Genomic DNA, 14,557 nt, shown 5'->3' with positions numbered 1-14,557 from the left:
CCATGAGGGCTTGCTCCATGGTTTCCTCAGGAACTGAAGTGGGCCTGCCTGGCCTGTAGCTTCCTGACTCATCTTTTTTGTCTCTTTTGTGTTTAAGTGATAGAAATACAGAAAAATCATTTGTTTAATGATTGATTGTATGATTGATTGATTGATTTGTTTAATGATGAATTGTATTGTATTACCAGTACCTAGGCAAGCTTTCATACTTAATGTGTTGGTGTAATGTACTGCATTACATCATTTATATGCAACTACCAATTATCATTGTCCGGCACTGCTTTCAAAGAGAACTTCAAAATTGAATGGTTGGCTGCTGTTAAACTAATCTGCCAGAAATCCAATTATCTAACCTTATTAGTCACATCAACAAGGGTTTAGATTGGCTCCACTTCTCCAGCAGATGTACAAACCTCATGATTTGTGGGGGAGGAATTCAAATTTTTTGCAGAACTTGAATGCTGTGATGGCTTGTATTATAAACAGACAGCTTTACCCATCGCAGTTTTAATTTCAGTATGAATTGGTTTGCCTGGTAAAACCAGTAACAGACAGAATGAGGATTTTTTGTTCTTCCAGTATATATAGCCCTGAGAAAAAAACAGAAGATAAATTCCTCTCCTTTTTAGAGAACTAAATTAAAGGCCGACTGAATTAAAAGCTGGAGTTGCCCATTTTTGTCCTCTCCCCTTAAGGTGCTTTGAAGCCTACATAAGGCTTCAAAGTAGCCTGTACCTCAAAGCATGAATCTGATACTAAAGTCAGAGTGGGACTGAAGCTTCCCTATAGAAGAAAATGCCTCCTTCTCCACTCTTTCTTCCCTTTGCCTGTTTTACTAGCAAACCCTCCAGATCAAAGGGAATATGTCTCAGCCACAGGAGCGATGAAAGAGAATTGGTTTGATTGTTCAAGGCCTGGTCAGGTGAATGTGATGGATCCCGTGGTGACAGCAGGAGAGGAAGTTCATCATGAAACAACCGTTCAGCTGAAATGAGGAATTCAGAACATAAAAAGCCCTGACCTCCTGCTTTTGCTGCCTGTTCCTCCCGGCTGTCACTTGCTCCAGCTCCGTTTCCTATGAGCACTCCTGTTTGTTTGCTTACCCAAAACTTTTAACTTACCTTTTCTGGACCTGTGTCATTGCCGATGTGATGTTCTGCTTGCTTTGGGTTGAACCCATTCATAGAGATGTGCTGGTGGAGGAACTGGTACCATACAGAGCGTGGAGGAGGCAGGGGGAGGTGTTGGGTGGGTTCTCGCTATCTCACAGCACTGCATCATAATATGATTTTTTTTAACTGATCTGGTACAAATTAATTAGTCTAAGTACCTTACTTCAAGAGCAAAAAAAACCTATTAACAAAATAAGGTAAAGGAACTGAGTCAGAAGCGCTACCCCAGCCTGTCTTCCCCAACATAATTACATTTGTCATCCAGTAGGAAGGAAGGAAGGACCCTTATCCTTCAAAGTAAAATCTGAGGGCTGTACCCCCCACTCTGCAGTAGTGAGCAAGAAGAAATTAGAAGTCCCATATGTCCAGATTTCAGACTGCATTACTAAGGAGAATCATCAGTGTCTGGTGGCGTTAGCATCAGCGATATAAGCACACCAGCTCCAGCATGTGTTCTTACCCTGTTAGAGTAAGGAGTTGTGTAAAAGTAATGATTGGAGGAAAGAGCCCCCAAAATGCAACAGTGCATCTTTCCTGTTTTCCGCAAATTAGAATGACACTTAGCATAATGGAACCATAGCCGAGAAGATAGAAAAATGATATAGAAGTGCATAAGCAATGAATGCATAATGCAGAATCATATAGAAATGCATAATAAATGAATCCATAATGCAAAATCATATAGAAATGCATAATAAATGAATCCATAATGCATATGATTACTAAAATAAAACTATGGGGGCAGCTAAAGTACCTCTAGCTAGCATTCTGTTGTGAAGAGAATTAAATGAGTAAAGACTAGAAGAAATAAAGAGGAATGCTTTTAATTCATTTCTAATACTTAACAATAAATCTCAGTATCATCAAATGGTCATACTAGCATTTTCATTTGCAGTGTAATTTCTTGTTGGCTATCAATGAATTTCAAATTCATATAATTCTCCTTAATGAGAGGTACCTAGTTTCTCCGAATCTCTCTTGACTTTTGGAACCTATCATTCCTTATTAAGTCTTTTTACCACTTCTGAGCACTGTGTTAACGTCCCTTTCCCTGTGCTATAGATTTGCAGAGTGAACACAAGTTAACGACTTGTCCAAGTTTCTCTGATGCTGCAGATTCTCCTCAGTAATCCCACTGAATGTGCAAATTCAAATAAGTCATCCCCCACAAAGGATTAATTTCGATAAGTAACATTTTTAGTTAACTATGGTTGAAATGTAAGTTTTTCTTGTTTTCTGGTCTTTTGGATAATACTGGTATTCCTCCCTCACCCCACCTGAAGAGCAAGGGAGAAAGGTAATGCTGTAAGTCTAGAGACCTCCAAAATCACCTAGTATTAAATGGCTGCCAGATCGTTTGCCCACCAGAATGCTGTAGGAAAATCAGAAAGGGAACAGATGAAACTGTTGGGAATTACCACCTACTTTCATGGCAGCCTTTGGCCAAAGTTTTACAGTACTTGTGTGCTATTTCTGCATTAGGACTAATTTCTAGTGGTGTTATCTGTCACTTGAATTTTATATGGCAAATTCATTATTATACCATATCAAAACAAATTTATAGCAGCTTGGAGGATTGAAAGTCCTCCTCATCTACAGCTAGATTAAATTGTCAGTCAGTGCTAAAAATATAGCCTGACCACACTTTAGGTAAACCTAAAACCAAAAGTGATTAGTTGAGCTGACACTTGAAGACGCTAGATAGCTTACATTGATTTATTTTCTCCAGACGGGAGATTGTAACAGACAGATGAAGTCGTGGATATACTCTTTGCTCAAGTTCAAACACATGTCCTAAAGAGAAGCTGAGATCTTGATCAACTGCAAGGAGAAGTTGATAATAATTTCCTGTAATCTTCCTAACATCACCCCTCAAGCTTTCACTGTCAACAGAAGGATGTGAATCTAACTCATTGATGGTGCCAGTTATACTCGCTAAGCCTCCAGAAAAAGCCTCAGCAAGTGCCATTGGCTTTAACATAAACATTGAAAATTTGGCGCTTCTTCACTTGAGAGTAAATTCCATCACAATATTTGCTGGCCTACTTTGTGCTATTCTATGCATTTAAAAAAAAAAAAAAAAAAAAAACAAAAAAAAAAAAAAATCGAGACTTTGTCAACAGATGCCAGATGCAGTGTCCCAGAGCCATTAGTTTATGCAACTCCAGGGCCACGTTCTTACTCCCACCATGGAAGACAATAGCTCCATAAACTTCAACTTGTCTTGAAGAAATGTTCTTCTGTGGAAGGACCGCAGTAGAAATTTTAACTGTGTTAAATAATGTTTAGTCATCTTGCTCGCATGATCTGCGTCATATCAATTCCTTGAGAAGTATCAAGAGTGATTGAAGAGCAAAGATATTGTTAATAGTCCTTAAAACCCCAGAAATGCCACACAGCTAGTTCTGTTCAACCCAAGAGGGCCGTTAGGAAGATGGCCCAACAAAGCCTAGATTTACAGAAATTTAAGTAAAATTGATATCAGGAAGATACTCAAGATCCTGTATGACAGATGTAATTGCTCTTCTTCGTCTGAGTAATCTCTTACTAAAAAATATATCACCTAAAGGGCTCACACTGGCAGCAAGTGTCATTTTTCACATTGGTATAGAAACTCAATTTCTCTCTGGTCTCATTAGAGAACATGAATTTTGTGACTTCTCTGTTTCATCATTGTGTTGCTTCAGTGTTTTACTTGACATGTCCTTGTACTATGGGAACGTGTTTCAGCTTGTGTTTGCTTCTTAGAGGGGGTGGATTGCATTATTCTTCCTTTTCTCATTTTCCTGTCATTTTTTGAATAATGGATTCATTGTATTAAAAACCTTACTTCACTTCACTTTTCATTCATTTCTTCACAAGGAAAGTAGTGAGGGAGTGGAACAGATTATGCAGAGAGGCTGTGTAATCACCCATCCATGGAGATGTTCAGTACTTGGCTAAGCAAGTCACAGTTGACCTGATCTAGTGTTGGCAATAATTCTGCATCACCTGGGAGGCTGAACGAAATGACCTTCGAGGTCTCTTCCAGTCAGTATTTCTATGATTCTGTGCATCATTTGGGGAACAGAAGAGCACGTCTTCAATGTTTTAATCTGAGGTTTGGCATTTCATCTTTACAGCAGTCACGCATAATTTAAAAAATTGTTTTAAGATGGAATATCTGTTGTTTGGGGATTTGGTTGATTTTATTACTTTCTGCATGATACAATCTGTAGTTCGGGTTTCCTGACAGCTCATGGTTCTATTGACTTGTCCATGTTGTTAGACTGTGTCCTGAATTTGCTCTGAGTGGTAGGTGAGCAGGACTTTTTCTGCCATTACTCGTCGTGATGGTTTGTAGTCACTGAGCTCAGAGCAGAGATTTTTTTTCTCTGTAACACAATTCTGGTGGGCTGCCAGGTAGCATGTAAAAATAAATTTCCCGACTCAAATGCAGAGGACAAAATGTCTGGGATTGCACATGAAGGTAGGAAATGATGTGAACATTACTGCAGTTAATGCCGAGAAGAACATGGAGCTTGGAAAGGGAGACAAAAACAGCGTCCTGGATCTGACTGAGGATTTTTACATCACTGCTGTTGAGCCTGTTAAGATGTTCCAAGATTGCATTGTCCTAACAAAGAGGAGTATTTTGGCATTGTTGCAATTTACCAAGCAAATCCTTCATACCAATGTGTATTTCTCCCTAAAAAGGATTTTTCTTAGCAAAGCAGGAACATCTCTACAGTCCGTGGCCACATTTTGTACGCAGGTTCAACTTGGCCAGCGTGTGTATATTCACAACTGTGGTGGGCTTCAGAAAACGACCTTCCAGGTGAGCAGGCAGGTACCTCCAGCTGTGGGGGTGGCCGAGATGCTTCTCCTCGCCCTTAAATGCTGCAGGCTTTTCTCTTGCTCTGCCCAGATTTACCTTGCCCCGCGCATGCGGCAGTTCTTTCAGGAGAAAGGGTTTGTGGCAGAACTACGGGCATGTCCATCTGGTACTTGGTAGAGGTGTTACGATAACCTCTCATGGCCGAGGTGGGACTGTGTGGGCAGAGCGTACGTTGGCAGAAAGAGCTCGGTGGTGGATATAGCTACTGCACCTCCTCAAAGCGATGTAAATTAAGGTGGTGAAAAGCACTTACCGTCGGAGTTTCATCATGACGTAAGTCCGTTGGCAGGGGTGATCTCGTACTCCTCACTGAAATTAAATCTGCCAGCAGAATTTCACAGCGTGGGCTAAAAAAAAAATCCCGTTTCTCTACCTAGCTAAACCAATGTGAGCCCTGCTGCTGGCTGGAGATAACAACTTGTCTTCCCCAGCTCCCCCATGGGGCTGACCGTGTCCCCTGTTGTCCCCCCTGCCCCTTGGTTGCCACGCTGAGCGGTGATGCTACGGCCGGGGCAGGAACACCAGTGGGGTGGCCACACATGGGACCCACTTGCCAATGGTGGTCCTGTCGCCCGGGGGCCCATTATCAGCCCTTGGCGGAGGCTGCTGGGCTGGCAGGGCTCTCCGCGGGGAGGTTTTTTCTTCCTCGTACATAGATTTTGATTTTTGCCTTTCAGCGTAGATATCAGCTACATCTTTAGCGCATAACCTCTACTGCAACGCTCTTCGAGGTTGTCCTTGTTGCCTCCTTGCGGTTGTTGCCAGCGAAAAAAAACCTCTGATTTTGCTTACAGGCTTTTAGGAAAACTTTGCCTTCCCCAGTTAGAGCGAGCCCCTCTGCTGATGGGGCAGCGTTTGGTGGCTGTGACAGGGGAGCTAATCCTGTCGTCGCTGAAGTAGGTATTGTGATCGGTGGAAATAATTGATAAAAAAGCCAAGAAATGCTGTTATCTTACTGGTACGACTTAAGAGGTGGGGAGCGTAGCACTGGGAAGGAAAGCCTGTGGCTCGAGCAGAGGTGCAAGAGCGGGTCTGTCGGCTGCTGCTGAGGCCGGCGGTTGTGGAAGTGCATCCTCGGTCTGGAAGGGTATCGAGGGACAGACAGTCCATTCTTTTTCCCTTCGTACATTATATGCCGTTAATATTAACTGCAGATGCAAAGTACATCTCTTGACATTTACAAAATGTGAGTACGCTTTGTTCTTGTGCAGGTGGCCCTTTGCTTCTCCTCGGAATAGTTAGGGACTGCTTAAGCCAGTGACAGTGAAAAAACCTGAAGGCAACTGTTCTGTCAATAAACTCCCACTCTGACTAATGGGCTCCCTTTCCCCTGCCACAGGCTTCCCTCTCACCCGGGCTCTTCTGCTGAGCTCTCTTGACAGTAGGTTGTGTCACCAACGGTGCGGATGTCTGTGCTTATTTAATGAAGAATTAGGAATTAGATGACTAGACCGATTCGTGACATAGGAGCAGGCCTAGAGTGATCCTTCGTCCGCTAACAGGTTGCATGCGTTCCTAACCTGGGCCCTAGGGAATGAATGTCGCAGCAACAGGTGAAACCCTTCGCAGTCATTAAAAATCCAGTGAATTGTCCAGTTTGCATTTAAAATATATTCTAATGCCCACTTAAGTTTGCATTCTTTTATTATTACCCAAATAAAAATATTACTCTTGTTTGAAACAACTTCCTTCCCCTCTGCAGTGACTTATTAACAGGTTTGTTAATTGAGTTGTGCCCCACTTTGAGTCAGTATCCGTACGCTCAAAAGGGGTGTTAGTGATGCTAGGGTGTGCATCTGGCTGAGTTATCCAGCCTCAGGTGTTATATATCCTCTTTCATAGAGCTTTCATCATTTTACTTTTGTTGCTATTCCCATTATTGCAGGGGACATTCTGTGTCTGGCTCTGTGTCTTCTTTTTCCCTGCCCTCATTCTTGTCATTAATCTCTTTATTTGGTTTTTCGTAATGCAAATATTTACACTTCATTTAACAACATGACCAATGATTTCTCCAACAAAAAAGTCCTTGTAGGGCAGGAGATCATCGTGGATAGTCTAATATCAGAGACTGCAAACTCTTAAAGTCAATCAAGCTTTAAAATAGTGGCTAAACATCTCACCAAGATACCCAACCAATCTGTGAACCTTTGAGGCTACAGTAATAAAGTGAAATATTTGCCATCTGATTATTTACGCTTGCTTTGTTTAATTATAGTTTGAAAATGAGATCATCACGAAACTGGATCATGAAGTGGAAGGAGGCAGAGGAGATGAACAGTACAAAGTGCTATTTGACAAAATGTAAGTGTTGATCAGCAGCAAGATTTATGTCACAGTAAAGTCAGGAGAGAGAGCAATTAGACTACAATGAACTTTGTAGCCCAGAAGTAATTAAAATCTGTTAATGATGCACAATATTTAAAATTGCACCTGAGTCAAGGTTTTTTCTGCATGTGATTAACAAGGCGAATGTAATTGGTTTTTCAGTCTCTTGGAGCACTGCAGAAAACACAAATACCTTGCTAAGAGTGGAGAAACTTTCGTGAAACTTGTTGTCCGCTTAATGGAGAGGTTGTTGGACTACAGGACCATAATGCATGATGAGAACAAGGAGAACCGCATGAGCTGCACTGTCAACGTGCTGGTAAGCAAAGAGAAGTCACCAGCCTGAAATGACTACTGCATTCTTAATTTTACAGCTTTAACAAAAGATTTGTGTAAAACAGAGTACATGTTGGGGTTCTCATGGAAGTTTGAAATACTTTCGGGGTTTTACCCATTTTTAATGAAGGTCAATCTATGAAACCATGGGTTATTACTTCTTTAATTGATTCTAAGGAAAGATTTAAGAAGAAATGTTTAAGGGCCCGATCTTTGAGGGCTGCTCATTGACATTTACAATTGATATATGAACAACTTCATGCAGAAGAACACTTCGACATACAGAATGTTGGAGTAATATGCAGTTTACTACCGAAATTCTCATGCATTTGCAATCCCATTTCTATTCTGCTTACTGCTCAGCCTCCATATTCAAAATTTTTGAAGAAATTTGAATGTTACTATTTCATTCAAAGCAGAATATGAAATTTCCTCCTCTTAGTTCCAGAAATTCTGGAATATCTGCTATATACTACAAACCTTTGTCCATCTAGGCCAGAGTTGGAAGCAAGAGAAATTGTCCCCATAGCATGCACATCATGCTTTTTGGCCGAAGCATTAGCGTATGAGATTTTATTAGCACAAAATCAGCGCGTATTGAAAAATGATATCAAAATCAATTTTAGAGACCCCCAAACATAGTACTAGCTAAATTTGATTTTTCTGGTAGGACTCAGTATTAAACTGTTAGCCCCTAAGGATTCATAGATTTCATCCCTATATCATGGTCAAAGCTTGTATTTCATTTAAACATGTGGGGCACAGACAGTGTTTATCCTTTATGTAATATGGGTGATAGATTTCATTCAGGCTGGTTTGGAAAGATCTGGGTAAGTACTTTGTAGCTTTAGCACTTGCAAGCAATGCAAACGTCCTCGGCTTGTGCAGTGCAGCCTTCATGCCGTGCTATCACGTAAGCTATAAATGAAATGGTCCCAAATCAGAAATTGGGATTTTATTTTTAGTTTGTTTTTCCTCTCTGTGCACATCAAAAAGCATCAGAATGTTTAGGAAATAGGAAAAGAGGAGAAACTTGGAGGGTTGTCACTGGCTGTTGATCTAGTAAGTGCCGTTAGGTTGCCCGCAGAAAAGTCCTAGCATCCTCCTGAGCAGAATTTGAGTTAGAAAAGCCTGCCGGTTGACACCAAGTAAGATAGGAAATAAAAAATCACATGCACCCTGTGCTCTAAAAGATGACAACAGTTTATAGAACTGGGAAAATTTCCTTAGGAAGGTGGATTTATTTCTCCTTCCCTTCATCATAATACTAGTCTTGTAGTAATTCTGGCCATAGCAACTGCAGGGGGACCGGTGGCACGCTTGGGGGTTGGTTTTGTTTTCTCCAGGTGTCTCTAACAGCATCTCCTGATGCCGATTTTTGTCTTCTGAGTTTTTCAAATAGCTGCAGATGGTAAATTTTGGGGGCTGTTTACTGCTGTCGGGTTAAATCACTGTGAGATATCCACATGCAACCCTGACACTGAAGTCTGCAGGAAATGCAGGAAAGCATTGCAGGGCAGAACTTTTCTTCTTTTTCAGTAGGCGTGATTTAAAACTTTAGCTTGATTTTAAAGTCCCGTGTGCCCTCCAGGGCCAACTCAGTCTTTTCATCATTCTCCAGGCACCTGCCTTTGCAAAAATCCAGCCCAGAGCTGGTACTCGGCACAATTCCCACCTGAGGTCTCAAAGAGTTCTTAATTGGGACTTTAACGATGCAGAGTCTTTCACAGGATTAAGTTTGTCTGTTTTGACTATAGTTTAAGTCAGAGGTTTTGATACGCATTTAAGCCAGTGCTGATGTTAAAAAAAAAAAAAAAAAAATAGAATAGAAGCCCTATCTGTTCCCTCAGCTGCTTTTTCCTACCCCTGACAATCCTGGCGAAAGCAAGCGTGCCGCCAAGGTAGCAGGGCAGATCCGAGGAGGGACCTTGCTGAAAGCTCCTATTTCTCCCCCCCCGGTTATTTTTCATCCCCATCAGTTCCTCGTCCCGTTCGCTGCAGAGCCACACGCGTGTGGGCCAGGGCAGCGTAAGGGGCATGTGGGAACCTGCACCCGAAGAGGGGGCAGGAGCAGGGACCGCTTTTTAGGGAAGAGGGAACTGTGCCAAATGTGATGTGTGTCAGTGGCAGCCTGCTGCCCAAGCCCCTTCCCGTTTTGGTTGATTTGATGTTGCTTCTTGAGCTGCATCAGAAGGGCAGAGCAGCTGGCAGCAATATCAGGATAAAATGGTTTTATGTTATTGATCCACCTAACTCAGAAGTCTCGTCTACTTTAAAAAAAAGCAAACAACACACAAGTAAGCAAAAACAGCAGAGTTTTCTCATGTGGTTCAGTTTGTCTTTTGAGTTGAACTGAAAACCAGTGAGCAGTTATGTCAGCTAAAATGGTATATCCACTGAATAATCCGTCATTTCCAACTGCGGTATGTAGATTCCGTCTTGCATTTCGATTCTCTTTGAAGGGAACAGTTTTGTATTGGCCTTATGCATCTCTTAGTCCTGGGCTTGCGCATCTATTAGTGGCTACTCGGACTGATTTAATTTAGTATTGCAATATATTTTAATTCAGTGAAGCAGAAATTTCTTTGTATTTTGTTTTCTTAGATATATTTTAACTTTTGAAGGCAAACTTTAAATTAGATTCAGAAATGCCTTTAATATCTCGCCTAGTTTATCATATCTTGCATTTACAATGTTTGTAGTGTTAACTAGTTTATCTCAAGACCAGAGGCATTCAGACATTTCTGAAGAGTGTGATGATAATGTGTGGCATATGAAGCCAGATAAATAACACTAATCTAACTTTTTATTTCCAAAGAAAGTATTAGAATTCAAGAGCAGATGATGTATTGCTCAACTCAGGTTTGGAGTTTTAAATCCATAGAACAACTGTTGCTCAAAAATTATGGTTTTGTATATTACAAAATTTCAACTGAAAATGGTTAATGATGTGTGACTTGCAAATGCCAGAAGCAAATTTCTAGCAGTACTTTTCTTGCAAATTCTTAACCTTTGCAAAGAGACATAAGCCCTAATAGACTACATCATGAAACATCACAGCATTAGACTTTGTAAGTTAAATAACTTGTGTTCTATCACTAGAGGCACATTTCATTTTGCAGTTTTGAGGTTGATGTTACGCAATTATGAATTTTTAATTTAGAGCTTGTTCTGTATACATTCTAGACTCTGAAATCAAAGACTTTGTAACAAAATTATGTTGTTTTTCAGAATTTCTACAAGGAGATTGAAAGAGAAGAAATGTACATAAGGTTTGTAAACATGACCAGTGACAAACTCTGCTTGACTTACTATGGTGTAATTGGAGAAAATTAAATTCATATTAAGCAGTCACTTCGGGGCTAGAGGAAAAGAAGTAATGAAAAAACATACCTTGACTGAACCTTAAGTACATTCAAAAGCTTATCTTCACTGAGAACAGTGAGCATTAGAAATTAGTCATAAGATTTTTTTTTTGTCCCCCTTCTCCAGCTCCTTCAGTTATATTATGATGAACACTGAATGCTCGGGAGTGTTGTCACATGAAGGAAATAAATAAGTCAAAAGAAAGCTGAGCAAAGAAATAATTTTGCCTCCTGGCGAGGTACAAAATATGTGACTTGGGGTAAAAAGGACTATTAAATAGTATTATGACTGATACTTATTTTAAATTTAAAGCTTTTAGGAACCTTTCAAAATCTATTTTCACACAAAATAAAAATGGTAATATGTTGTTGTGCTTTTTGTAAACCTCAGGGTTCCTAGTCCTCTATTTGTACTTTGGCTTAAAATTGGCTAGACCGTTGTGCTAAAATGATGAAGCTTGTGTTTTTAATGCTATTTTAGGTATCTAAATATTATTCATGAATTCATTCTCGGATGCTTGTTACCTTTTTGGAAGAATTTTCACTTGTGAACTCGCTTCCTGTTGTTTAAATGGTTTTAATTAGTGCTTTATTAGTCTGCAAAAAGAAAATCAAATCTAGCAAAAGGCAGGATTGGTAACTGTGCACAAACACATAAAGTTGTGAGTCGGAGGTCTGCCCTATTCAGGATCTCTATAAAGACAAATTGTCTCCCACTGTTAAACGCCCGCCCAAATTCTCTCCTTTTTATTTCTGTTAACAAACTTATAATGTGTAATAATGAATATCAAAGTTCTGTGTTTTCACTGGCTTTTTCAAAACACAATTTTAATAGTTTGGGGGTGGGTGTTAAATTGTCACTAAAAAATCCCAACAAACAAATGAAGAGAATCTCCTTCACAGGTGTGATGATACTGAAGTCGAGGAAGAAGACTTATATGTCTCCACAGCTGAACAATTAGAGTGATATCTCTTGCACAGAATCTGTATTGGATTCATTATGCATCCCAAGTCATTTATATCCATTGGAAAAAGAACACAGCAGAAACGCAAATGGTCCTAAAGGTTGTCTGCACACAGAAATACGAGCTTTAAATAATCCCACATACATTTAGTTGTTTAGAGTTGAACCATTGTAGTCTTCAAAACAAGTTATTTAGTAACATTTAAGAACCAACCTTTTTAAAACACCATTGTTTTTATTACTTGCAGGTATTTGTACAAGCTGTGTGACCTGCACAAAGAATGCGATAACTATACGGAAGCTGCCTACACGTTACTTCTGCATGCAAAGCTTCTTAAGGTAAACACCAATATACATTGCAAGTTTTGAAAATCACGTTAGCAGTAACCAGTAGTAGTAGTGTTTGTCACTCTTAGAACATCTGCACTTTAAACTGATTAACAGCTGTGTGCTGCTTCTTATGTGAGTTTTATCTTTTGCCCATGTAATTAATACCTGCCGGAAAGCAACCCTCTGCCATTAGTGTATGTCAGAGCATGCTTCACTTGTCTTGCTCTGAAATGAATGGAAGTGCGGTCAAGTCAAAACCACAAGTTACAAATTGCAGAGCTGTAATTTGAATTTCTTTTAAATAACAAAATTATGTAATGTGTGGAAGCATCTAAACACATGTTTTAGTAAATCGGCTCTCCACAGAATTGTTTTTGCAAAGGCAATACAAGGGAATACTAGAGACTGTTCTCAAGTGCTCTTGGGTATCTGTAGACGCAATTTTGATTTTGAAAAATTACAGAGATTCAAATAGTCTTCTTTCCAAGCTCATGCCTTTAAAAGGTACGTGCAATTTTAATGCAACTTTACACAGTTTATAGGACATTTAAAGAGACGTAACCATATTGCTGTTCTTCAAGGAATGTTTTGGTAGAACCTGCAATATATGTCAATAAAATGTTTTATCTATACAAAGTGCATATAAATAAAGCATTTGAGTTTTTAACACTACATAGTGTCAGTCAGAAATGTAGTGAAGCTGTAATTTCATAAGCATTAATCTCACTGAAAGCTTTCTGGATAGATGGTGGTGTCTCTTACCTGCAGCTTGTTTACCTGATTGTGTCACAAGTGTGGCAGCATGTACCAACCGAGTTCCTGGCTTTATCATATAGAAGGATGCTGTGACCCATGTGTCATGAAATCACATGTTTAGTATAGCCTACTCATCACTAAATTACTAGCAAGGAGTTCTATGTTTTAATTTTAAAAAGCAGGTAAGAGTTAGTGTTTTCTGAAGCGTTTGCTTTAGTCCCATTCTTCTTCCTCACGTCTCACCACCCACTCTCCTCTCTCCGGGGAGACCTGGATCTCCTTCTGCTCCCCTCGAGGACAGTAGCACCCACGGTCGTATGGGGCAGAGAGTCAGGGACAGAATAAGAGAGAACTGCGTTTTCCCCTTGGTCTACTTCTTATGCCAATGGCGAGTGTATTGCAACCTTCTGTATTATTGCAACCTTCTGTATTATTGCAAGCCTTTGGTATTATTACAGAAGCTATGCTAATGGCACCCCATTTCATAAAGGAAATTTATCTCATTCTAAGCAGCGAATTGTTCTTCGCAATCTTTGCTTTAATCTAATCAACGCCAAGCGAAATGCAAGTGTAAAATATCTATTTGGAATAGTTGAAAAGCGGAAGGTGTTAAATGAAATAATTCTAACGGATGCACTGAGAATTATTCATACCTCAAAACCGAGTAAACTGCATCCAAGCTATAATAAGACTAAATATGATGCAGAGCGTACGTGTGCAATTTAAATTAAGACACTTTGAGATGTATTTACCGTATTTTAAAATAAATAGAGGCTTACTACACAGGAAAACATCAGTAAGATTCACCTGGAGTGCCAAAGCACCGTAGCAGTAGCTTTATTCATTACTAAAAGCAGGGGCAATGGTTGGACACAGCCTGCTGGATACAGTCACTTCTTCGGTAATGAAATTTTCTGGGCTGAGACATGTGTCTCAGAGAGGTGAAGATGTGAGGAGATGGCTCTGACACCTTCAGTCACACAGACTGGTGCAGTTGGTTGCCTGTGGGTCGAAGTTCGAGTGAGTAACTCGCTGAGTCTGTGGCTATAAAGATCTCTCTTATTCCCACGAGGGACGTAAAACAGGACTGCCAAATTGTGTAATACTGGCTCATCGCGCTTTACATGAATGAACCTTTTAGACAAGATAAAGCATTCATTCCCTTCCACAGGTGCTGTGTTTTCTAGAAGAATGATGGAGTGAAGCATGCCATAAAGTGTCATTCAAACTTTTACCTGTTATGGCTTGAATTTCTTAGTCAATATGCTTTATGTGACCTTAAACTAGAGTTTAGCCAATTTTGTTTTTTCTTACAGAATACCTTCAGAGTCCAGATGAGTATCTTAATACGCTCCTTTAATTTACTGAAAAGAAATACCCCATTTTCTTTTTTTATAATGCAACTTGATAGAAGATGGCAAATGTAAGGGTA

General features: G+C 40.0%; 1 protein-coding gene across 2 annotated transcripts in view; it reads left to right on the top strand.

Annotated features, from left to right (window-relative positions):
- Positions 1 to 14,557, top strand: part of DOCK1 (dedicator of cytokinesis 1) — a 311,286-nt gene that overhangs the window by 238,580 nt on the left and 58,149 nt on the right. For both annotated transcript variants that reach the window (XM_010581957.1, XM_010581956.1), the window contains exons 34-37: positions 7,265 to 7,350; positions 7,537 to 7,693; positions 10,942 to 10,982; positions 12,288 to 12,378. In XM_010581957.1, coding sequence (XP_010580259.1) covers positions 7,265 to 7,350; positions 7,537 to 7,693; positions 10,942 to 10,982; positions 12,288 to 12,378 — 375 coding nt within the window. The remainder of the gene's footprint in view (positions 1 to 7,264; positions 7,351 to 7,536; positions 7,694 to 10,941; positions 10,983 to 12,287; positions 12,379 to 14,557) is intronic.

The sequence above is a fragment of the Haliaeetus leucocephalus genome, unplaced genomic scaffold (genome assembly GCF_000737465.1).
Source record: "Haliaeetus leucocephalus isolate CR32 unplaced genomic scaffold, Haliaeetus_leucocephalus-4.0 Scaffold830, whole genome shotgun sequence".
In the NCBI taxonomy this organism is placed as follows: Eukaryota; Metazoa; Chordata; class Aves; order Accipitriformes; family Accipitridae; genus Haliaeetus; species Haliaeetus leucocephalus.
This window is presented reverse-complemented; position numbering and strand designations above follow the sequence as displayed.